This window comes from Typopeltis vanoorti, chromosome 16 (assembly GCF_054136105.1).
Source record: "Typopeltis vanoorti isolate ZY-2024b chromosome 16, IOZ_Tvanoo_1.0, whole genome shotgun sequence".
In the NCBI taxonomy this organism is placed as follows: Eukaryota; Metazoa; Arthropoda; class Arachnida; order Uropygi; family Thelyphonidae; genus Typopeltis; species Typopeltis vanoorti.
Genome location: NC_143564.1, coordinates 70,879,802 through 70,906,009, shown reverse-complemented (window position 1 = coordinate 70,906,009; position 26,208 = coordinate 70,879,802). Strand labels below are relative to the sequence as shown.

At 37.1% G+C, this 26,208-nt stretch overlaps 1 protein-coding gene across 3 annotated transcripts in view; it reads right to left on the bottom strand.

Annotated features, from left to right (window-relative positions):
- LOC150098116 (polyamine deacetylase HDAC10-like) overlaps positions 1–26,208 on the bottom strand; it is a 420,755-nt gene that overhangs the window by 312,221 nt on the left and 82,326 nt on the right. For 2 of the 3 annotated variants that reach the window (XM_090406205.1, XM_090406204.1), the window contains exon 7: positions 14,225–14,296. The exons of the other annotated variant lie outside the window; for it this stretch is intronic. In XM_090406205.1, coding sequence (XP_090262331.1) covers positions 14,225–14,296 — 72 coding nt within the window. The remainder of the gene's footprint in view (positions 1–14,224; positions 14,297–26,208) is intronic. 3 annotated transcript variants of the gene reach the window in all.

The following is a 26,208-nucleotide window of genomic DNA, read 5'->3' as shown; positions in this document are numbered from 1 at the left end:
TAATGCTAAGTGTAAACAATGAGCACAATGCCAAATCACAACGTCGGGAAATTTTTGTAGAAGTTTGAATGCAACACCTGATTTGTTTCCTAACATTACACTAGCTCCATCAGAACAGAATGCAATGAAATGATTTTTATATAGTTATCAGAAAATCCATATGAATTTAAAGTAGTAGCATGTATACATTCCACGGTGGTATTTTCTAGTTCTACAAGATTATTAAACAAGAAGAACAAGGGGCTTGCAAATTTGAAAAAAAATTTAACAAAGGGCTCAAGTGAGCCCCTTATAGCTCACCACTGGTCACTACTCATATTTTCACCATCAGGCAAGTGATGTGAAGTCATTAGCTACTTTACACGAGTTGCCCCAGTCCTGAAAATAGTTCAGGCGCAAACTTGTTTGTTTACACTTGGATAAAGGATTAAACCAAGTACTGTATATAATTTCTTGGTATCTTTAATTTATAGTATAACCAACCAGAAAAACTTCCAACAACCTAACATACCTCTGCTTAAACTCATCCTTAAAATTCACTAATGAAGCACTCACAACTACCTCTTGCATCCCACTCCACCCATTCACCATCCTCCAAGCAAAAAAAAAAAAAAAAAAAAAAAAAAAAAAAAAAAAAAAATCACTCAAAAATTAATCATAATGATTCATTTGATTAAAATCTTATTCACATGAAGACATACTTGCTGGTTTAACAGTCACAACTTCAAGCAGGTTTGAGAAAAATGGAACCCTGTTCTTATTACTCGTTATTCTTTCAAGAAGGTCTTGTATGTTTGAATGCTTTCTCACAATTATAAACTCATTACCACTTGTTCACCAACTGACTGAAAGTTTTTCTTCATTATATCAAAATATTTGCTGAAATATTTATCCAAAATCTTCCAAATCTTCAGGGCAGGTAAATTTGAGAAAATACATTATTCCTTCATCTATTAGATTTTTTCGTTCAACATCCAAAATAGCTTTCCGCATTCATTATCGTTTTCTTTAACCAGCCTTTTGATGTTGCAGCATTATCCCCTTTAATATTGCTTATTTCTTCCAAATGCATTGCCACTGCTGACTAGTTGTTAACAAGTGCAGTCAGTGTCCCACTCTATTAGTTACCCACTTTACTGGATGTAGATACTTGAACTTCAGGATTTTTGTTTGTAACATAGCTGCTACATTTGTCAAATATTTCAGTCTTTTTTTTTTTTTTTTTGTGAATTCTGGTAAAAGGTACATAAGTTTTTACTGTAGTTTCAATTTAAAAAACAAAGGGCATCTTTAATAGAATTTAAAATAGCAGATTCAAATTATGTGCAATGCAATGTGTTAATATAGGATCTGGCATGACTATCTTTAATTCCACCACTAGCCCATTGTTTTTGTCTAGCATGTTACCTGCTCCAATGCCTACTCATTTATCCATGTGTAGAGGCTTAAGTGCTGTGAGGACATCATGTTGGAGGCTTAATGGATTTTTTACAACACTGAGAAAGGATTAAAACAGAATTTAATACTTCCTGTATTTCATCTCAGTCACTGAGACATCTTCAAGGATTACAAAAAAAATAATGTAACAAACACAAATAACAAACAATACTAAGCCCAACCACGTCGGTGACACTAAAGTCCTAACTAGGTGGAGCACCCTCTAAGGGCGGTTGTAGGTGGCCTGGAATGTAGAGTGGGACCTCTAGTGACAAGTGTTTCCCAAATCTTAGGAAGTTTAATGCAACCGTATTTATTAAGATTTGGTTGATTTCTGAGAGCTGCTGCTGATTCTAAAAATAGTCTCTCTTTTTTGAATTTGCTGTGGTGGAGCATGGTGATTTTTCTCCATGAGATCCTATGGATTGTATCCAAGACATGGTCAGCAAGGCCTGACTGACCATAGTCATGGTTGCAGATGTATGACTTGTGTTCCTCTAAGCGGATGGTTGCTGATCTTCCTGTCTGTCCAAAGTACGCCAGTACTTTGGACTGTACGTAAGTACAGGAACAGGGTACTTGTAAACTCCAGGCACTGAGAGAGGAGGGAGCTCATCTTTTGTAGAACAGATAAGGGTAGCAAGTTTGCAGTGGGGCTTAAATGCTGTGTCTGTGTAGGTTGTACTTGTTTAAAATCTTGGCTATTTTTTCAGATGTGCCACAGATGTAGGTTATGGCAATGGCATTTCTAAACTCTTTCTGACGAGAAGACCGGAGAATGGGGAAATCCCCTCTCAAACCTTCTATCTGGCTAAGATATGTTGATGATGTGTTCTCTATTTGACCTCATGGCCCAGACACATTAGACTCCTTCCTCAGTCACTTCAACATCCTACATCCAAGAATCCAGTTTACGATGGAAAGGAAAAAGAACAACTGTTTTACTCTTCCTAGACACCTTAGTTACATGCCTTTCTAACGGTACACTTTCCTTCACTGTATATAGAAAATCCACGCAGATACATTCACAAACTCTCCCACCACCACCCTTCTGAACAATATGGCATTATTAAAACTCTTACCAAGAGAGCCCACAATCTTTGTTCCATGGCAGAACATATTGCTGGGGAAAGATGTTAGCAGTGCAAGGGATTAAATCAGTGGGTATCTGAGGAAAGCAATATCAGATTGTGTCCCCATGGTCAGGAAGACAAACAAGGCAGGCGTTAGATGGATGAGCAGTAGTATCAAGCTTGATCTGCAAAAAAAAAAAAAAAAAAATGTTATAGAGAATGTACAAGGAGAAATGCGATCAGTACACCATTGAGCAGTACAAGGCTCAAGCTAGGCAGTTTACCAGCATAGTAAGAAAAGCTAAATCAGATTATGAGAAGACCTTAGACAATGAGATCAAGGGTAATCCCAATGAGTTCTTCCGCTATGGCAAGTAAAACAATGAGATCAAGGGTAATCCCAATGAGTTCTTCCGCTATGGCAAGTAAAAGGAAGAATGACTTCGGAAAGATAACTTTAGCAGGTGCTGATGATATTGAGGTGACAAAATCAGATGTAATAGTCGAGTTACTGAGTGATCACTTTTCAAAAGTCTATCATCCAAGTGAGAGTATCTCTGTACCTGTAGCAATAACTAATGTGAGAATTGAAGCTAAGAAATCAGAGGTATTTAATATATTGCAAATTTTAAATGCGAACACTACTGTAGGTTTAGATGGAATATCAGCTCAGGTGTTGCATGAATGTGCAAAGGAATTGTAAACCCCTCTTACTTGGATATTTAACTTAAGTTTGAACTCTGGTATGGTCCATAGGGAGTGGAAGTTAGGCAAAGTGGTTTCTTTGCATAAGGGTGGCTTTAAAACTGCAGTAGTTAATTACAGACCAATCACCATCTCAGGAGTGGTGGTAAAAGTATTGGAAAAGTTGGTTAAAGACAAAATTCAAGAATGGGTGGATCTGGATATGATACTCTATAGAGACCAACATGGTTTTGTTAAAGGTAGATCCTGCCTTAGCAATCTATTAACTTTTCATAATAGAATGACATCTGAGTTGGACAAAGGAACTGGCTACATAGTGGTACTTCTAGATTTTGCTAAGGCTTTTGACAGGATACCCCATGGAACACTGTATGCAAATTGGAGCAGATGGAAATGGATACTAAATTGGTGATATGGATAGGAGAATGGCTCAAGGAGAGATACCAGAAGGTGGCGTATGGAGGAGCCGAGTCCAAGATGAGGCAGGTGACCAGTGGTGTGCATCAGGCTCTGTGCTTGGACCATTGTTGTTTAATTTGTATATAAATATAAATGATATAGGAAATGGCTTAAAGGGAGATATTCAGTTGTTTGCTGATGATGCAAAGTTGGGTAGCACAATAAAAAATCAAGCTGATGTTGCAAGTTTGCAGGATAATTTAAATAAGCTGGTAGAATGGGCAAAAGGTAATGGATGTCAGTTCAATGTGGAAAAGTGTAAAGTCATGCATTTTGGGATTAAAAGATTACCAGCTGTGTACTACATTGATGGAACAGTACTCCAAGAGATTGATGAGGCTAGGGACTTAGGAGGTGTTGGTAGATAGGGAGAGATGAAGTTCAGGGGACACATTGCCAAGGTGTCCAAGATTGCACATAAGATTACTTGGTTGTTGAGGAACACACTGACATCCAGAGATAAAGAGGTTATTATTCCCCTTTATAAAGCGTTGATACTTCCACATTCGGATTACTGTGCTCAGGTCTGGTCACATCTGGATTCCTTGGAGATGAGGAGGCTGTGGAGAGGGTTCAGAGAAGAGTGACTAAATTGGTGAGTGATGTAAAAAATTCTCCCTACATTGATAGTTTGAGAGCTTCTGGATTGCAGAGGTTGGTTGATAGGCGGAGAAGAGGGGATATGATAGAAACATTTAAATTACTGAAAGGTTTTTATAGGATTGATGCAGGGGAAATGTTTCAGCTGTGTGATAGTGATGGAAGAACAAGAGGTCATCCGTGGAAATTAAAGAAGAGTGTGGTTAACAAGGGTGTGAGAACAAGGTTTTTTGCCTGGAGGGTGGTGAATGAGTGGAATACATTGCCTGACTTAGTTGTGAGCTATTCATCTGTAAATGAATTCAAGAAGAGATATGACAGATGTTGTTTTGCTAGTTTGGGTCTCCCGCGATGGGTCTACTGTATGCAAATTGGAGCAGGTGGAAATGGATACTAAATTGGTGATATGGATAGGAGAATGGCTCAGGGAGAGATACCAGAAGGTGGCGTATGGAGGAGCCGAGTCCAAGATGAGGCAGGTGACCAGTGGTGTGCATCAGGTTCTGTGCTTGGACCATTGTTGTTTAATTTGTATATAAATATAAATGATATAGGAAACGGCTTAAAGGGAGATATTTAGTTGTTTACTGATGATGCAAAGTTTGGTAGCACAATAAAAAATCAAGCTGATGTTGCAAATTTGCAGGATGATTTAAATAAGCTGGTAGAATGGGCAAAAGGTAATGAATGTCAGTTCAATGTGGAAAAGTGTAAAGTCATGCATTTTGGGATTAAAAGATTACCAGCTGTGTACTACATTGATGGAACAGTACTCCAAGAGATTGATGAGGCTAGGGACTTAGGAGGTGTTGGTAGATAGGGAGATGAAGTTCAGGGGACACATTGCCAAGGTGTCCAAGATTGCACATAGGATTACTTGGTTGTTGAGGAAGACACTGACATCCAGAGATAAAGAGGTTATTATTCCCCTTTATAAAGTGTTGATACTTCCACATTTGGATTACTGTGCTCAGGTCTGGTCACATCTGGATTCCTTGGAGATGAGGAGGCTGTGGAGAGGGTTCAGAGAAGAGTGACTAAATTGGTGAGTGATGTAAAAAATGCTCCCTACATTGATAGTTTGAGAGCTTCTGGATTGCAGAGGTTGGTTGATAGACAGAGAAGAGGGGATATGATAGAAACATTTAAATTACTGAAAGGTTTTTATAGGATTGATGCAGGGGAAATGGTTCAGCTGTGTGATAGTGATGGAAGAACAAGAGGTCATCCGTGGAAATTAAAGAAGAGTGTGGTTAACAAGGGTGTGAGAACAAGGTTTTTTGCCTGGAGGGTGGCGAATGAGTGGAATTCATTGCCTGACTTAGTTGTGAGCTATTCATCTGTAAATGAATTCAAGAAGAGATATGACAGATGTTGTTTTGCTAGTTTGGGTCTCCCGCGATGGGTCTACTGACTTCATGGAGATACCCGTAATAATAATAATAATAAGAAGAAGAAGACTCACCATATTGGAGTCTTTAATTTGCTTAACTAATTTTTGTTTAATAACATCAGCAATAAATGACATCATTTTGGCACTGGCTAAATTAATTTAATACATTAATTCCTTCATAATTACATGAGATGATCTCCTAGCTGAAAATGAAATAAAAGTTCATTCATTATCAAGTTGTTTGTTCAGGAGCAACTGCCTGGGTACAAACAACTGAATGATTTTTGAAATGAAAAAAAAAAAAAGTGTAAATTTGGTGAGAAAAAATCTTTTGAATCTATTTAGAACCCGACTAAAAATTCATTCGTTGTCTCTGATAACTAGTCTTTTGCAAGCAGATTTCTGAAGCCCCGGTGTGAAGTATTATCACAACTAGTCTACCTGCATATAGAAAATGTATGATTTCTGCACTGATTTTACTTGAGTATACATCCCAAGTATATCTCCTACTGATGAGACCACAGTAAATGTCGAAATCAATTTAGGTAATGATCCTGCCCATAATGCACAGCAATATATAAGTCTAAAAGAAAGTGCACTTTGCATTATGGGGTAGTACTAAGGTGAATAAGTAAACAGTCTTTACATATAAGTAATTTAGTAGTGATGATTAACCACGTAGTCAGTATAGAAAGAAGATCTGCAGCAAGATAAGTTAATTTTACATTTATTATGTGACGATATTGTGTAATTTTTAAATTGAGTGTTGATTTGTGATTTTTGTGATTGGAACACAGTGTTTGGTTAAATATTTTAGATAGAATTATTTTAAATTCTTTGTTTCTCACCTAGTGCTCTGGAACAAAATGGCAGTGAAGGGGAGATCACTGCATAGGTCAGTGAAAAACATAAATAAAGTAATGTTGTGGAATTTTCAAGAATGGCACTGTGCCATGAGTGATTGCGATATGCTGATCTGATGGACCACAAGGCTAGTTTGAATCAGAGCAGGAAACTTGCTTGAATTGGATGTCCAGGAAGAATGTGTGAGTGTTAAGAAAGCATGTGAAATTGATGGCAAAGAAAAGAGTGTGACTGACCATAAGAAAGAGTGTGGCTGACCATAAGAAAGAGTGTGAGAATGACAATGAAAAACAGAGTGCAAGTAATGGTAGGATGACATGCGAGGCAGACAGTGAAAAAGCATGTGTGACGGAAAGTAAAATAGTAATAAAGAGAATGATAGCGAAAAAATGATGCAGGATTCGAAAGCCAAGTTAATGAAAATAAGTCAAGAGATGAAGTGAATGCAGAGTGAAATGAAGAGAATTGTAGATATGTGTGGAAGAGTGAAGAAGACCTAAAATAAATTATGTCCAACTGAAAGAGGCAACAAAATACTCACAAGTGGCGTTGTATGCTGATTCAATTATTAGAGATGTGGCGAATGATACGATGCACAAGTTTTGTTTTCCAGAAGGTAGAATGAGTAGAGTGATTGAGGCACTGAATATTAGGAGTAAGTGAGCAAAAGAGTTGGCAGTGATAGTATTAAAAAAATAACTTGATTGGAAACAGGAATGTAAGAATGGATATCAGGAGGCTGTTACAAAAAAATAAAAGTTAATAGTCTGATAGGAAAGGTAGTCAGTATATTGTCCAGGTATGACAGTAATGAGATGAGGCTGAGTAAGAATTATGAATGGAGGAGTGTAGAAGTGAAACGAGTGCAGTACTGAATGTGTGAGATGAGTTTGCAGGACTACACTTTGGTGTGAGTCGCCTGGAGAAGCTGCTACTGAAAGAGAGAGAGAGTAATAAGTGCAGAGATGGAATAAGAAGCAATGTGAATGAGCAGAAGAATAAGGAAATAGGGACTGAGGTGGTGCTTATAAATGGCAAAGTGGGTGGCATGAGTGTAGAGATTAAAAAATAAATGTGCAAGAAAGACAGGGAAACAGGAGGAAGTTAGGTTGAAGAGAGGGACATAGCATGAGAAAGACTGATGCCCCAAGAGAAGGTGAATAGTAAACAAAAAAGGAATGGGATGGCTCGGGAACAGTTCAGTGTGAAGAGGGGTACCTGTATGGTAATGAAAGAGAGAGGAATGGCTTGACAAAGGCACGGAAAAGTCACATCTAATAAGTAGCATCAGTGAAACTTGCTATAGATCCAAAATTGAACTGTTATGTTTGTATACAAATGCTAAAAGTAGAAATAAGGGAAATGAAACTGCATTGAGTTCATTCACCCCAAAATTGTTGGAATAAGTGAGACATAGTTGGATGAGGGATAACCTCATGACAGGAATGGAGATGGAAAGGTATGGCATTTTTTGTGAAAATAAAAAAAAAGTAAAAAAGGAAGTGGAGTGTGTTGATGATAGAAAAATAGTTATGTCCATACAAGATAGAGATCCAAGGGGAAAATAGTGGCAGTGGTTCTGAGGCAGTATGGTGTGATATAGAGTGAATAGAAGGAAATTCTTAGTCAGATGTCACCTCACATTACCAGGTCAGTAGCAATATCTCACAAAGTATTTCATTCTAGTGACAATGAAATTTATGAGAAAATTAGCCAAGAAAACTGGAAAAGGATGATCATTATGGGTGATTTTAAATATGAAAATATAGATTAGAATAATGACATAGCATAGCATCCAGAAGGTAAAGAAAATGGATTTCTCAGTATTGAAGGATAACTACCATGGGCAGTAGGTAACAGAGGATGCCAAAGGATTGGGGGTCTTGGATTTGATAATCTCATTAGAGTATCTTATTATAAATGAGGTGTCAAATCTCACTTTTATTGGTAAGAATGATATGAGATGATTACCTGGGTGGTTGCCAGCCATGTAAGGACTTCTTTGAGGAAATGACATATACTGAACACAAGGCTGGTGATTATGAAAAGCTCAGGAGACAGCTTGCAGCTGTTGCATTGAATTAGGAGTTGGGTGGAAAGGAGATCAATGCTGTTTGGGAACAATTCAGGAACTATCTAGTATTATTATCACATGAGTGGTACTAATAAGTTCCATGAGGAATACAAAGCGCAGGTAAGGAGAACGACTTGATTGGTAAGGACAGCTGTTAGGTAATAAAGCCAAAAAAAAAAAAAAACCTTGGGAGTTCTTTTGATATGTCACCAGAAGAAAACAGAATGATTATGGAGGGATGACAATGAATGCGGAAAATGGATAACCGCTGCAAAGCTATTTCATCCTTGTGAATGTGACATCACATGAAGTTTGAGAGCAGTGAAGGAGTGAAAAAGAGACTGGCTGTGAGTAAAAAGAGGTATATAGAAAAATGAGTGCACTTGATGTTAATAAGGCTGTGGAACTTAATGATATACCACTCTGTGTTTTAGAGAAATGCACCAGACAGTTGACATCTGCCTTGGCACACTTGTTTAATACGAGTCTTATATTGGGTCAAGTTCTAAAGGAGTGGAAGGAATGCAAGACTCTACTTCTCCATAAGGTGGTGACAGAACTCAAGCTTTAAATTTTACAGGCCAATCTGTATGTAAGGTGTTGTGTAAAATATTGGAGAGGTTAGTGAGGATCAGGTTCCAGAATTGGGTTGACAACAGTTGTATTCTCTTTGATGGACAGCACAGATCTGATAAACAGATCATATTGTAGTAAGCTGCTTACTTATTATAATAAGGTGACAAGTGCATTGGACAAGAGAGAGAGAGAGAGAGATGGATACACAGTAGTATACTTAGATTTTACAAAGACTTGTGTAAAATTAAAATTGTTTTTAAACAAAATGTTTGCATGCAATATTAAACATGTATTTGGCTGCAATGTATAACAAATAAGTTAAATAAACAGACAAAACAAAACAGTATCACCAATGAAATGAAAAGGAGCACGATAGATTGAATGGGTACTGAGAAATAACAGAGGAGAATTTCCATGGGTAAATTTGACATGGATCCTGTAAGGAAAAAAGAAAGAACTAAACTAATTTAGTAAAGAATGACAAAAACAAGAAAGAAAGAAAGCTGATGGTTGAGTGAGCTGGAAAGAAGCAGATTTAGATGCAAAAGGCTCAACTCATTGGAGTAGATAGATCTTTGTCCCATGTGCCATGGTGTGTAAAGAGGATAGGTAGGTATATGTTTGAAATAGTGAAATGAAAATTACAATATATATATATATATATATATAGCGCATGTTTGGAGGAAAAAAAACTTCTGTAGTTGAGTTTATTCAGTTTATGAAAAAAAACTTTTTTTTTTACAAAAGTGTTTGAAAGAAGAATCAGTTCAGTTTAATTGACATACAGATATACTTCATGAAGTTAAGAAATTAGATTTCATTATATGTTAGATATCCTCAACAACTTCTGAATACTGAAACTGCATTATGAACATACAGTATAGTACGCCCACAGATACAAGACCCTTCACAACACTTCTGCGCATGTCAACAGAAGGAGAATCCATTCCGATAATAGGGTAATCAATCCGTATTGTGGAATGAGTTGTTTATTATTACACGTCGGAAAATTAACTTCTCTTTTATGATTATTGTAGTTTTTAAAGTGGTAACTATTTTGCTTGTATAACAGTTGGAAAATTTTACCTATAAAGCACGTTGACCAATTCGTTCATCGCCTTATTTCTTTCTCCCCTTCAACACGAATTGATTCTTCCTGTTATTGAGAGCTTTTGCTTATGTGGTTGGACTATATATGTTTATATTTCTTCTGCTTGAAGAAAGGTAGCTAGATAATTTTCTAAATTAAAATTAATAAAAACAACTGAGTATGCTTCAGCTTCAAAATAGATTTTCAAACTTTGAAATACTGAGAACTAAAGCCAACTTGGGTAGCTATTACAACAGTTAGATATAATTAGTCGTATAATTCAGACCTTAAAATATTAATTTTAACCTAAACTTATTTATTAAATACCTTAATTTCAACTTTTATGTAATTAAAAAGATGAAAATGTTTTCTTTTTTTGCATAATGTTTCATGATTTGTTATTTTGCATTAGAATAAAATAAAGTTCACAATGCTTGTTTTCTTCAAATTTTATCTGAAATTTAAAATTCCTGTGGAAGAACAGTAATCATGATGCACAGCGCTGGTGGATCCTTAATTCAATTCTGCCCACATTAACCATGAAAAAACAATGATGTGTTATACAATAATAAATTTAAACTTTCAATGATGTGTTATACAGTTTACACTAATTAAGCAAAAGAACTCATCAGGAGGTCCTTTTGTCATACACACAGCTCATCATACCATGCCTTAAACACACTCAAATTCTCTGCAGAAGCCACACTCTCAGGCAAAGCATTCCAATCATTCAGAACTCTGCATGCAATAAAACTGTTTCTCACTCCCCTGTTCACACCTTCCTTATATAGCTTCCAGGGATGTCCTCTGGTTTCCTGATCTCCCACCGTTTGCTGTAAAACCTCTCCAACATTGATCCTATAACAACCCCTTACTAACTTGTAGGTTTCTATCATATCGCCCCTCTTCCTCCTATCCACTAGACTCTGTAAATTCATCTTCTCAACCTTTCCTGATATTCAACATTATAGAGACCAGAAACTACCTCAGTAAGTCATGTATGGATCCTTTCCAACATTTCTTCACCCTTTTAAAAACCAGGTGACCAAATCTGTGCAAAGTAATCTAAGCCTTATATATAATGGAACAAGAATCTTCTTACTTATGCATGTCGGTGTCCTCTGCATCATTCCCAGAATTCCTTGTGTTGTCCTCACAATTTTGGCAATGTGTCCCCTAAATTTCAGATCCTTATTCACTATCATCCCAAGATCTCTTATTTCCTCCACCTCCAACAATACAAGGGTTGTTTGAAAAGTTTGGTAAATTTCAAATAGATGGCGACACAATTCATTCATTCATACCAGTGTGAAGGCATAATTATAAAAGGATGTTTTATTTAGTTCATGACTTAAAGCACAAGTTCAAGCCGAAATTGAATGTCATCAAAGACAGGAATGGATCATTACTAACAGAAGAGTTGGAAATCAAAAACAGATGGAAAGAATACTGTGAGGAACTGTACAGCAGAGTGGATAAAGAAAATGTGGAGTCCTCCCACCAAGAAAATTTTGATTTGGAACCTTCTCCACTTAGGCATGAAGTTGAAAGAGCAGTTAAGCAGCTCAACGGCAATAAGGCCCCAGGTGCAGATGAAATCCCAGCAGAGTTAATTAAGGCCACAGGAGATGGAGGGATAAGAGTGTTTCATAGATTGATTTCAAGGATATGGGAGACAGGATCATGGCCTAGAGACTGGAAGAAGTCAGTTTTCATACCACTGCACAAGAAAGGTGATATGAAGGCATGCAAGAATTATAGAACTATTAGTTTGATATCTCATGCAAGCAAAATTTTATTAAAGATTATGCTAAATAGGATTGAGGCCAAAGTTGAGGCAGAGATGCCCGAGGAACAAGCAGGTTTTAGGAAAGGTAGGGGCACCAGAGATCAGATCCTTTGCCTTAGACAGATCATAGAAAAATATAAAGAATTCAGACTCCCTCTGGTAATGTGTTTCTTAGACTACTCTAAAGCTTTTGACTGTGTTGAGCATGTGAAACTGTGGGAAGTAATGAAAAGAATGGGTTTTCCTCAACACACTATCAGGTTGATAGCTAACTTGTATAAGGAGCAAGAAGCCACAGTAAGAACAGGTGTTGGATTGACTCACTGACTGGCTTAAGTTGGAAAAGGAGTTAGGCAAGGATGTTTACTTTCTCCTCACTTGTTTAGTATATATGCAGAGGACATCATGCGTGAAGCATTGGATGAGCTCAGGACAGGAATTACGATAGGAGGTAGATTGATCAGTAATCTGAGGTACGCTGATGATACAGTACTCCTTTGTAATGACATGGAAGAACTAGGACTAATTCTTGACAAAGTTAACAAGATCAGTAATAACAGAGGACTTCAACTCAATTCTAGCAAGACAAAGATCATGGTTCTCAAAGGAAAAACCAACAGAGAAGCTCTTGAGAAACAAATGTATCTTAATGGAGAAAGAATTGAGGAAGTCAGCAAGTTTGAGTACCTGGATCCATTATTAATGTGAAGAATTGCTGTTCAGAAGATGTCAGAAAAAGGTTAGGAATGGTTAAAACAACAGTCAGAGACCTGTCTAAAATCTGGAAGGATAGATCTATCTCCATGGGAACAAAGGTTGAGGATTTTGGATGCAGTTGTTTTTCCAACAGCAACTTATGGATGCGAGACTTGGAACCTAAAGAAGTCAGATAAGAAACGGATATCTGCTTTTGAGATGTGGTGTTACAGAAGGCTGTTGAGGATATCATACACTGAAAGGCGTACAAATGAATGGGTGTTAGAAAAGATTAGTAGAACTTTAAGGCTCCTTAAGGATATTGACAGAAGAAAATTAAAATAATTTGGACACATAGAAAGGATGGAAGGAGGACTTCTCAGAACAGTAATAGAAGGTAAAGTTCCTGGAAAAAGAGGCAGGGGTAGACCATCAATGAGATGGATGGATGGCATGTGTGGAGTGACTGATCTTCAGAGAGTTGAGGCTGCCAGAAGGGCAAACAATACACAGACAGACAGACATTGATAGATTGAGAGCTTGTGGATTGCAGAGATTGGTTGATAGGTGAAGAAGAGGGGATATGATAGAAACATTTAAATTACTGAAAGATTTTTATAGGATTGATGCAGGGGAAATGTTTCAGCTGTGTGATAGTGATGGAAGAACAAGAGGTCATCCCAGGAAATTAAAGAAGAGTGCGGTTAACAAAGGTGTCAGAACAAGGTTTTTTGCCTGAAGGGTGGTGAATGAGTGGAATTCATTGCCTGACTTAGATGTGAGCTCTTTGTCTGTAAATGAATTCAAGAAGAGATATAACAGATATTCTTTTGCTAGTTTGGGTCTCCCGCGATGAGTCTACTGACTCCATGGAGATACCTGTAATAATAATAATAATAATATGATTAACATACAGGTTAAACAGCATTTGGCCCTTAAACAGACCCTGAGGCATACCATTAGTGACTTTTCTCTTCCTGGATATTTCTTCCCCATACACAACTTGCTGATACCTATCAGATAGCCAGTCTCTGATCAAATGCACTAATCTAATAATCCAAACGCATCAGCTCTAGTTTGACTATTAACTTATCATGCAATAATCTATGAAAAGTCTTACTTTATATTTTTAAATTCTATAGGAACAACAAGAGTTATCCAAACTTAAGGACTTAGTAGTAAACTGTGCTTGATGTGAGAGAAAAAAAGGAAATGGAAAAAAAAGTTCCACATCACTTTATAGTGGTTATAAATTAGCCACTCAACTGGCCACGGTGGTGAAATATGTCAGTCGTCTTATCTCAGCAGTATGCTTCACGCAAGTTTTGATTAATGGCTAAACACATCTTAGCTGGTAGAGTAGTTAATTAATCACTACTGCTAACAAAATTTTAAAGTATAGTTCTTTATTATTGTAATGTTTTTCTACTAACATATCATAGCTTTAGTATAAAATTAAAAAAAATACCTTTTTTTCAAGAACAGCAGATAGCAATTCCAAAACACCACCAGCTGCTAAAACTGCTGATTCATAAACTTTCTGAATTAGGAAAAATAAATAAGTATCAATTTCCAACTTCAAAAAAATATAATATAATAATAATAATAAAATAAAAATTCTCGAATAATTTAAATGAAATAGAGTTCAGAGATCTTTATATTAGAAAATCTGCAACACGATAAGACTTGCTTTGCCAGCCTGGTTGGCTGAATGGTTACATACCTGCTTTCCAACCAACAGGGTGTGGGTTCGAATCCTGTCTTGGGCATAGGAATTATCGGGCTGGTAAGTATGACAAGCTTAGGAGATTGATTGGTTCGGTGCAATGGCATGTACAACTGCAAGGGCTAGAAATTGATAATGCATGGGAGGTGGTAAAGAAGTGTTTGCATGAAGCAATGGCTGACTGTATACCTAGAGTCCAAATAATAAATCAAGTAGGGGTTAAATGGATGAATAACACCATTAAGCTTGAGCTGCAAAAAAAGAACAACTATGGAGGGAATTTAAGGAGAAAGGTGACCTGCAGGCACATGAACAGTATAAAGCGCAGGCCAGAAGAGTAACAAGTGTGGTAAGAAAAGCAAAAAAGGATTATGAAAGAACATTGGCCATCCAGGCTAAGGAGAATCCTAAACAGTTTTTTCGATATGTTGCAAGTAAAAGAAACAATGTATATGGTAGAATGATTTTAAAGAATGCCGATGGTAGGGAGGTAACTAACTCAGCTGATATAGTTGAATTACTGAGTGAGCATTCTGCAAGAATATATCTTCCAGGTGGTGACATTGCAGAAATGAATGAACCAATAGATTATACGGGAATTGTGGCGAATGAAGTGGAGGTGAGTAGTCTATTGCATAACCTCAATGTCAGTACATCTGTGGGATTGGATGGTATACCAGCTCGTGTTGTACGTGAAGCGGCTAAAGAATTGTCAGTACCTTGACCATTTTGTTTAATTTGAGTCTCCGGTCTGGGTTAGTCCCGAGGGGGTGGAAAGAGGGGGAAATAGTTCCACTACATAAAGGAGGTTCCAAGACTGATGTTGTAAATTACCGACCGATTAGCATATCAGGTCATTGTCGAGGTCTTGGAGAAATTAGTCAAGAGAAGAATACAGGACTGGATAGATGAAAATGGGATACTGTATGGGGGACAACATGGTTTTGTGAATGTTAGATCATGTCTCAGTAACTTGCTCACGTTTTATAACACAGTGACGGCTGAACTGGATAAGGGTAATGAGTTTGCAGTGATTCTACTGGACCTTGCCAAGGCCTTTGATAGGATACCACATGTTACTCTAATCAGTAAACTGGAGCAGATGGGGATGGATATAGGGTTGGTGAGATGGATAGGAGGGTGGTTGATGGAGAGATACCAGAGAGTGGTTTATTCAGGAGTGGAGTCCAAAAGACGGCTTGTGACTAATGGTGTACCGCAGGGTTCTGTTCTTGGACCACTACTTTTCAATTTGTTCATTAACAATATAGGAAAGGATTTGAGAGGAAGTGTTCACTTGTTTGCTGATGATGCAAAGTTGGGTAGAGCAATTGTGAGTGCACAGGATGTCAAAATTTTACAGGATGATTTGGATAGTTTGGAGGACTGGGCTAGAAAAAATGGATGTCAATTTAATGTGGCAAAGTGTAAGGTTATGCATTTTGGAGTGAAAAGATTAGCAGCAGTATATCACATTGGTGGAACCATACTCCAGGAGATTGATGAGGCTAGGGATTTGGGAGTGTTGGTGGACAGGGAGTTGAAGTTTAGGGGGCACATTGCAAAAGTGGCCAAAACAGCTCATCAAATCACTTGGTTGCTGAAAAATACTTTAATAAGCAGAGACACACGAGTTATTGTTCCTCTATATCGAGCCTTGATAAGATCCCATCTAGACTACTGTGCCCAGATATGGGCACCAGGATTTCTTCTTGATGGGGAGAAGGTGGAGAGGATCCAGAGACGAGTGACCAAGATGATAGCAGGTCTGTGGAATGAACCTTATGAGAACAGGTGAAGATTTGTGGGTTACAAAAATTGGTTGATAGGCGGAAAAGGGGTGATATGATCGAGACATTCAAATTACTGAAGGGTTTCTATAGGATTAATCCAGAAGATATTTTTGAGAATAGGATTGGTGGTGGGAGAACTAGGGGCCATACATGGAAGCTGGGCAAGAGTGTGGTTAGCAGGTTTTTTACTTGGAGAGTGGTGAATGAGTGGAATAAGTTGCCAGAGTCTGTTGTCGGTGCTATGACTGTGAATGAGTTCAAGGCGAGGTATGATAGATACTATGTGAATGTCGACATTCCAAGAAGTGGGCAACTCCAAGGAGTCGACAGCCTCCCTCGATGAGGCTGTCGACTCCTTGGAGTTGCCCACGATAATAATAATAATAGATGTTTGTGATTGTGTTTAGGTGGGAGATGAATTTCCTTGCCCTATGTGAGACCACCTCTCTGCTTATTGAAAGCCTGAAGTTGCTTGAAAAAGTTTCAAGTTTGTTCTCTAGAGAAGGATTTCTGAACTATATAAAAAATAAATTAAAAAGTACTAAAAATATATAAAATTGATAAAAATAGTCCTTGGCCCACCCATGGTTCAAAATGTAATATAGGTTTTCTAATAACCTTTCGTCAGTAGAAGCAACATAAAAAAAAAGAAAAAAAAAATCTGATATGCATATATGCTTATATCTCAGTAGAGCACATAGGAGTTTTCACAGTGCAATTAAAGAAAACAAGACAGACCCAGGTATATATGTACTCATTCTTGCATGTGTATACACACATACACATATGACCACAACCACCAATAAGTAAACAGTTTTGCATAATTTTATTATATTATATTTGGGAATACTGGACTAATAATTTTTATTTATCTTTGATGCAACCACTTAATTTCATATATGACTAATTTCTCATTCTACAATTTATGAATAACAAAATGGATATTTTTAACTAATAACATAATAATAACAATTTTATCATTTGGCTGGAATTGCAGCCATTGTAGCTTACATCTGATAATTGTGTGAGTATTCTTTTGGTTTACTGCCAAAGTGCAAGGAAAATCCTACCACTATATGATACTGACTAACTTGACTGTTTTCATAAAGGTTCCTAGATTCCTAGATGGGATTTGAACAAATGTCTTTCCGACCAAAGAGCAAATGTTGGTTCTTCCCTGAAACTGTGACTTTTCAGTAGTTTGCTATCATGAGTGAGTGAGCTGCCATTTTATATAATTTGAATTTTAGATCTTTCAGTACTTTAACATTAAGACTATGAAATACAACTAAGAACAGATTTAAAAAACATATTCTTCAGAGCCTAGTAAATAGAAGCTTATGAATCAATCATAAGCGGTTTACTAGATGGATATTATGAAGATCTTACAATAACTGAAAGTAGGAGCCATCCATGTATGTTTATATAAAGGCTGGTTGGTTGACTATGAACAATGAATGACTTGAGTCATGTTATTCCTACTAACCAATTGGATTCTAACTTGGGTTATTCTATATGTCAGTTTTTTCTAAATATATTACAGAGGTGCTACTGTATGATCATTATAGAGTAATTTTTTTAATGGAGAATGGTGAGCAATTGGAGTGCAAGAGTACAGACTGTGAATGAGTTTAAGGTGTAGTAATTATGGACTTATTATTATGCATACTCCTCCAGGAAGTCAAGGACTTATACAGGGAGAGCAAGAGAAGGGCAAGAGTATAGACTGTGAATGAGTTTAAGGTGTAGTAATTATGATGGATTTATTATTATGCATACTCCTCCAGGGAGTCAAGGACTTATAAAGGGAGCGCCTCTTCAAGGTCGCATAATAACTAGCTACCTATCATATCTTTCTTTACATCTTACAATAACTGAAAGTAGGAACCATCCATGTATGTTTATATAAAGGCTGGTTGGTTGACTATGAACAGTGAATGACTTGAGTCACTAACCGATTGGATTCTAACTTGGGTTGTTCTATGTCATATTTTTCTAAATATATTACAGAGGTGCTACTGTATGACTACTATAGAGTAATTTTTTTAATGGAGAATGAGCAACTGGAATGCAAGAGAAGGGCACAGACTGTGAATGAGTTTAAGGTGTAGTAATTATGATGGACTTATTATTATGCATACTCCTCCAGGGAGTCAAAGACTTATACAGGGAGAACCTCTTCAAGGTTACATAACAACTAACTACCTATCATATCTTTCTTTGAAAACATTCAGCAAAAATGCACTTGCAACATTTACTAAGATTTTTATTATAATAAGTCGATCCTAACTGCCCATCTTTGTGCTTGGTGAAATTGTTGTTTGGTGAAAGAATGAACATATGAATGAATAAGCATCAAGGAAACTAGATATAAAAGGATGGCTGCATGAGAAAATGGACACATCTACTAAATTTGAAACTGTAATTAAATTCAAGATGTCAAGAAATTATATTCCTGATTTTTGTTATACACAATGGGATCAGTGGGAGCCAGACCTGGAAGAGATACTAAGGTTGAAGGTTGAATATATGACTTCTGCATTACTTCAACCTTGGTATCTCTTCTGGATCTGGCTCCCACTGATGAGACCTCAATAAAAGTTAAAACTGGTCTGGGTAGTGGCCCTTCCCATTATGCATAACATTATACAGGGTGTTCGGGATAAATTTGACATATTTATAATTAATTATATTTTTCCGTAAGTTACATGTATTAACACACACTTCTCTTCATTTAAAAGTTTGGACCCTTCTTCATTCATATACAAGATGTCAGAAAGGATGGATAGCTGGAACCCACCTGAATCATGGAAGAGAATAACTTGTATCATGATGATTCGTGCCCGCCATCAAAATAAGGATATTACGACTGCTGCCCAATGCTCCCTGAATACAGTAAAAACAATCAGGCATGAACTAGAGACTTGCAATGGTGACTACGAGGATGTAGCAAGAAGAAAGATCCCTAGCAGACGATCTGATTGCGTTCGTACAGCAGAATTCCTCGCAAATCTGCAGGAACAGGTGTTGAAGAACCCTGGCATTGGAATTCGGGCTTTGTTCGTGGAGTTGCTAACTGTAGTCAAGCCCTGGATAACAAGGGTAGCCAATGGTAGGCCGTATGTATGGCAGCAGGATTCGGCCCCTTGCCACACCTCTGGGAAAAGTCAAAAATGGTTGTCTGAAAATTTCTACGACTTCACCAGTCCAAATGTTTGGCCTCCAAACTCCCCAGACCTTAACCCCATGGATTATTTTGTATGGGGCGCAGTTGAAAAAGACACCAATCGCACTTCCAGTAATACAAAAGCCCAGTTAATGGATAAAATTAAAACAGTTTTTGCGGCCCTTCCCAGGGAGACTGTAGCATCAGCTTGTTCGAGGTTCCGAAGCAGAATTGAAGCTGTGATCGATGCTAATGGTGGTTATTTTGAGTAAATCTTGTTGATAGTATTGTAATTAACTCTGCCTGTAATGTTTTTTTGTCAATTCATTAAATTTAATAGATACAAAGAAGATTTTCTTTTTCCTTACGAAACTGTCAAATTTATCCCGAACACCCTGTACATGTTCAAAAGGGTGTGTGCTTTGCATTATGGTGTTGTGTCGGAAAATGAGCTGACTCACTATTTGTAAGCCATCTTGTTTCCGACCCAACACACAGTGACGATTAGACCTAAGGATATGCTTATGCCTCCAGAGAAAGGGCTAAGAGAGTATTGTATGTTGTTCACAGAAAAGTATATCTAACTGACTGAGATTGTTAATATTAAATAAACTTAAGAAATCTGTATTTAGAATTGATAATGTCTGTGTAAGATAAGCAAAGGGAAATTGTGTCTTAGGACTGAAATTGTTATTATTAAATGTGCATAAGAGATCTGTGTATTAGAACCATGTCAAAACAGTTCGGAGTTGGGGTGACCAATCGGCCATGGCTAAGAGTATGATGTAGTCACCGAGAGAGGGCGCTCGCATTTGTAATATAAGGCGCGGCACAAGACTCAAACGCTCTCTTGTTTTCTGTTCCTGCGTTCCCATCCAAATCCTGGATAGCTATGGAAGCTTGTCGCCGGTGCCCAGCAACAATCTTCCAGTTGCTGTTGTACCGAGTCGAGTAAAGCCACCAAAGGAATGAAGTCAGAATTCCAGTAAAGAGCCGTTGGTGAGCTATGCCAACGTGAAGTCAGCGAGGGAAACCTTCGATGATAGTGGAAGTAAGTCGCTGATGCCACAGAAACATGTGGTGAGAAAATACGGAAGTGAAAGCGTGGAGGGAAGTAACGGAAACTCCATGAAAAGAACAAGATGGTAATGTACAATTTTTCATACTCATTATAGAATTGTAATCATAAAAGAAATAGGAGCCAAGGATTCAAGGAGCTCCACACATTAACTTACCCATAGTGCCTAAAAGACTGCTTGGACTGATCTGTCTGTGTCAAATAAGCTGGTGCCACTCTAAGATTGTGCTGAGAAAGGAACCTAACCTTCGAACTGTTTGTCAGGAAGAAGCTATATGATATAATGTTAGATATTAGCCTGAATTTTATTTAAGTTGTGGGGGGATAGAGCTTGAGCACGAATTAGAATAATTTTCTATGTTAAAATACAAGACGGAATGCATCTGACAAACTTTGTATAAAATTTGTATATAATTGTGCTTAGGAAATGAGCACTGAGTAAACCTGTATGGAATAATCGAGTCTGAACATAATAATATAACAGAGATATAGGATTATTTCATTTAAACATAAGAATTGAAATTTTGGATATCTTAACCTAAAGAGGGGGGAAGTCAGACTCTCTAGCATTGAAATTATTATTTGAAGTGTATCTATGCAAGTGTTTATAATAAATGTATTTCTTTATATCAAAGTTCATGAGTCTGTTGTCTCTGAGATTGAATTACCACTTATAAAACTTTCGGACCTGTATGAGTGAAGGGGGAAGCAATTTACATAAGAAAGAAAAAGGGAGGAGCCATGACTGCACATCACATGATCCCTTTGTTGTTTAGCGTTATATATTCGAGTATCAGAATTTAGTTGCCGGCTGGCACAGTCGTTCTAAACAAAATATAAATTTTAATTTAAAGAAATACACGTATTAACCACAGTGAAAATTATTTAATTGTAAATATTTCATCCTAAGTATCTTAGGACATCATCAGTACAGTATTTAAACAATAATAGGAATAACATAGTTAGGGCGCATGATTACAATAGAATCTCATGAAACGTGCATAACGTGCTAAAGTAGTACAAAAAAAAAAAAAAATTAATTATTTAACACAATTTTGTATGACGATTTCCCATACTTTAGGAATAGTAAGAACGTCGTTGCAGTTTAAGTTTGGTCTGTGTAGTAGGGCTTCAGAACTTTCTTTGTATAAACGATTTTCACTGTGGTTAATACGTGTGTTTCTTTAAATTATGATCTCACCACAGGTTTTGTTATTTAAAAAAAATATATAAATTTGTCGGTAATGAAATAACTGATATGCATGAGAGATAAATAATACATACAGAATAACATAACTAAAGAATAAAGAGAAAAATTGACAAGGCAGGACGTAACAATGGGATATGTACTAAGGCAACTGATGCGAAGTCATTAGCCTCTATAGCTCAGTTGTGAAGATACTTCCCATGCAAAACATTGTTTTCCTTACTTGGATAAAGGATTAAAACCAAGAACATAATTTCTTGGCATCTTTAATTTATAGTATTTTTTAACCAAGTTAAAAAAACTTTCAACATATGTATTGTATGCCCACATTTCGTAGAACTGACCTTGGCTTTTGTGCCAAGAATAGTCAATTTGTGCTAAAGGGGAGAAAGAAATAAAGGATGCATGAATTGGCCACCCAATACGCAAAATCTCGGGTGGCCAAAATTATTGGGTGGCCAATAATTTGCTTATTGGCCACCCAATAAGCAAACAGACAAACAGGCAAACAGCTTACTTGGAAAAAATGGAGTAAAACCAGGTTTAAAATTGCTTGGTATCTTTAACATAACTATACCCAAGTTAAAAATACTTTCTGCATCTATATCTCCTACGAGATTTTTATTTAATAAGGTTATAACACCTTATGGTAACTTGTTTTGGTAAAATACTTACAAACTCTGCATTACTAAATCTTGGCATTTCTAGCCTAGCTCCCACTGATGAGACCTCAATAAAGGTCGAAACCGGTCTGGGTAGTTGCCCCTTGCCTTTAATACAAAACATCATACATCCCCTTCTTGGAGATGTGTTTTGGCATTAAGGGTAAATATTAAGATTAGTGATCAGAGCTTGCTCCACTTTTACCACGAGTTGCCTTGGTCTTGCACTACCTGTAGCATCAGCTAGTCTTGCATAAATTGCAGGCGCAAACTTGACATTTTGTCTGTTTGCTTACTTGAAAAAATGGAGTAAAACCAGGTTTAAAATTGCTTGGTATCTTTAACACACTGTATATGCATCTCTCTCTTCTCCAAGACATTTGTCACCTTGTTTAGTACATAAGTAAGTTAGCAAATCGTAATCTCCCTTTAACAAATCCATGCTGACAACCACAGAGAATATTGCTGCTATCAACCCATTTTGTATTCTAGTTCTCTCCAGTATCTTAACCACAACTCCAGATATACAGATTGGCCTATAATTTGTAGCCACTGCTTTATCACCACCTTTATGCAGTGGAACAATTTTACCTTCTTTCCATGCTTTTGGAAACCTTGCTGTTGTAAGACTTATTAAACAGGCATGCTAATGCTACTACCAATTACCTAGAACATCCCCTTAAGACATGTGATATGTCATCAAATCCTATCACATTATTGACATCAAGCTTAATTATTTCATCATATACCTCCTGCTTGCAAATAATTAAACCATCCTCTCCTATGTCTTCTACGCTTGAGTTTTTCATGATTTCACCCTGACGATGGTAAAACAGCCTTATATATTTTCACTGAATACATCAACAATGTCTTCTGCAGCAGTTATCCTTGTAAAGGATAACTGCTGCAGAAGACATCATTTATGATCATATCATTTATGATTAAATGATCACATCATTTAATCATAATCATTCTTCATTTTTCTTGCCACATATCTGAAAAACTCTCTGGGGATTATCTTGGCCTGATTTGCTAATTTCTGCTCATACTGTAGTTTTGAAGTTCTTACCTTACTGAGTAACTTTCCTGACCTGCTTTTTATACTCCACATTCAATTGATTTCGATAATTATTCAATTTGTGCTGCCTCCACAGTATCCTGTTCTTCCAAATTTCATGCTTAATCTCTTTATTCAGCCATTTGAATAAAGAGATTAAGGTATTCAGGTATTCAGTCTTTTGACCTTTGGAAGCCATTTGCACATCGATGTTATTAAATATCTTTCGGTTAGTTCCCACGCGGCATTTATCTCCTGCCCAATTAACACCTCATTCTATGCTATAGCTCCAAGCTGTTTCCCATCTTTTATAATCACCAGATGTAATTCCATATATATCCTGTCCTCACAGAAGTCTTCTTATGAATAGTCACAACCCTGGTGATCACTTCATGATAACTCTCGCCAAATGGAGAGAAGCGTGAAACCCTACTCGCAATCACATCCTGTAATGAAATGAGCAGATCTAAAACTCTCAAACCTCGTATGGCCTCCTTTAGATACTGCCTGAGAGTTGTCCATCAAGAACTCAAGAAATTCAGTTTCCTTATTACCAAATGTTGTCTCTTCATTCTAATCTATACTGCCATAATTAAAATCACCCGTAATAATCACTTTTCTCTTGTTCGCTAACCGAAGTTGCTTATACATTTCTTCATCACCACCCTCCACATTCCCTGGGCTATAGCAGAATCTGACTAAATATCTCTTTATGTCAAATTTCATGTCACAATACTAATTCAAAATCATTGCAACTATTATCATCTGTCATTATCTACTTTGTCTGGACATAATTCTCCTCCTATCATCAACAGCCCCCCTCCCCTTTTTGTCCTTTCTATCCTCATGGAAAATCTCATACCCTTCCATTTCTATTCCCTAATATTAGGATATCACCCTGATCCAACCATGTTTGGCATATTCCAACAATTTTTGAGGGAGTAAACTCAATGGATGGAATCATTTCTGATGCTCCTCGCATTTGTACATTAATACAGCAATTCATTTTTAAGTGTGTAATGTCTCCTGCCCATGCCATTTGTAGATTATGACTTCCCAACACCTAACCATTCGCAGTTGCCTTTATTACTACTTACCTATCTATCTCTTCATACTCAGCTGCATCCCAGGTCATTCCAATTCCCATGCTAATTATTCCCATACATATATTCACTACTACTTCCAACATCCACCGTCCTTATAGCTGTGTCTCCCTGTCCACCTTAATTCCCCTGTTTCTCTGTTCATCTTTCATTCTCCTTCCATCATTATCACTCATAGTAATACTATTCTCATTTACCATAACTTCAGTCTCACCATTTCTGCTCTACTGATCACTTGCTTCACCTCTTACTTCTTCTGCTCTTTTGCTCACATCACTTGTTTTTCCTTGCAGCGATAGTCTCTCTAACTGACTCACACTAAATCCATTCAATGCAACCATCACTTTTGTACATTTCCATCTTTCCTTCATCCCACACATCCACAAACTCCACTCCCTTCTCCTCACACACTGCTCTGCCAACATACCATTCGTGATTCTACTCTTCATCGAAACTCACTACTAACACATCTAGAGAACACGCTGACCACCCTTCCAACCACACTGTTATCTTTCACTCTCCTGAACAACGTACTGAAATCCATTCTTGCATGCACTTTATGTCCAAACAAGTCATTTGTTCCAACAACCACTACCAGCTTGCTTGTTCATCTGCTTCTCTTATCTAAATTTAGCATCAATTATCCCTCTAATTATCCCTCCTGAAAAACATTCCTTATGGAATCGCTCATTTACCACACCTCTAATAATGGAATCTCCAAACATCACTATTCTTGAGTCATTTGTCACTTCTTTTTCTCTGCTTTCCTTCATTCTAACCTTTTGTACTCGTTCATTCTTATCACCAAAGCTCTCATCTCACTACACATATTTTTCATTTCACTTCTCATTCTGATCAACTCATTTTTCAATCTTGCATCCTGGCAATTAGACTATCTGTCAGTCTGTCATTTATCTCTTTTATTTCCTCATTCCAATATTCCTTTGCTCTGCAGTTCTGCTTACTTCTGTTCAGTGATTTATATTCATTCATTCCTGCAACTGCTTGCATTCCATGATTCATATGGTCATTTGCTCCCACAGTTATGCACTCTTTTATTCCATCATCAGCCAGTTTCACATTTACTGATAATTCGTAGTCCAATAAAATATCATGCTTTCTACATGTCCATACTGTCTCTTGTCTCCTGTTCAGTCTCTCCACAAACACGTTCTTCACATTCCATTACTTACATGTTGCATTCAAGACAATGTACCAATCCTTGAAAAGTTCATGCCATTAATTACGTTTGATTTTTGTACTGCCTGATTTTCCTGATTTCTCAATCTTGTTTGTACTGCCATTTTGTTTTCGCTGACCACAAGTTTCAAAATTAGTAAAAATAAAACCTGTTTCAAACACAGAATCCTCCACAATCATTCATTTGTGCTAATCTATAAAAAAATAAACAGGACTACACCAAAATGCAAAGCAAAATTGCTATTTTTATTATTATTATTATTATTATTATTCAGGCCTCCAAGGAGTCAAAAGACTCATCGAGGGAGGTCCTTCCTAAGACATAAAGTCTGTCAAGACTCATCGAGGGGAGGTCCCCCCCTGAGAAACACAAAGTTTATCATACCACTCTTTAAAGTCACTGACCGTTCTCGCTCCCACCACTCCATCAGGCAATGCATTCCACGGCTCAACCACCCTC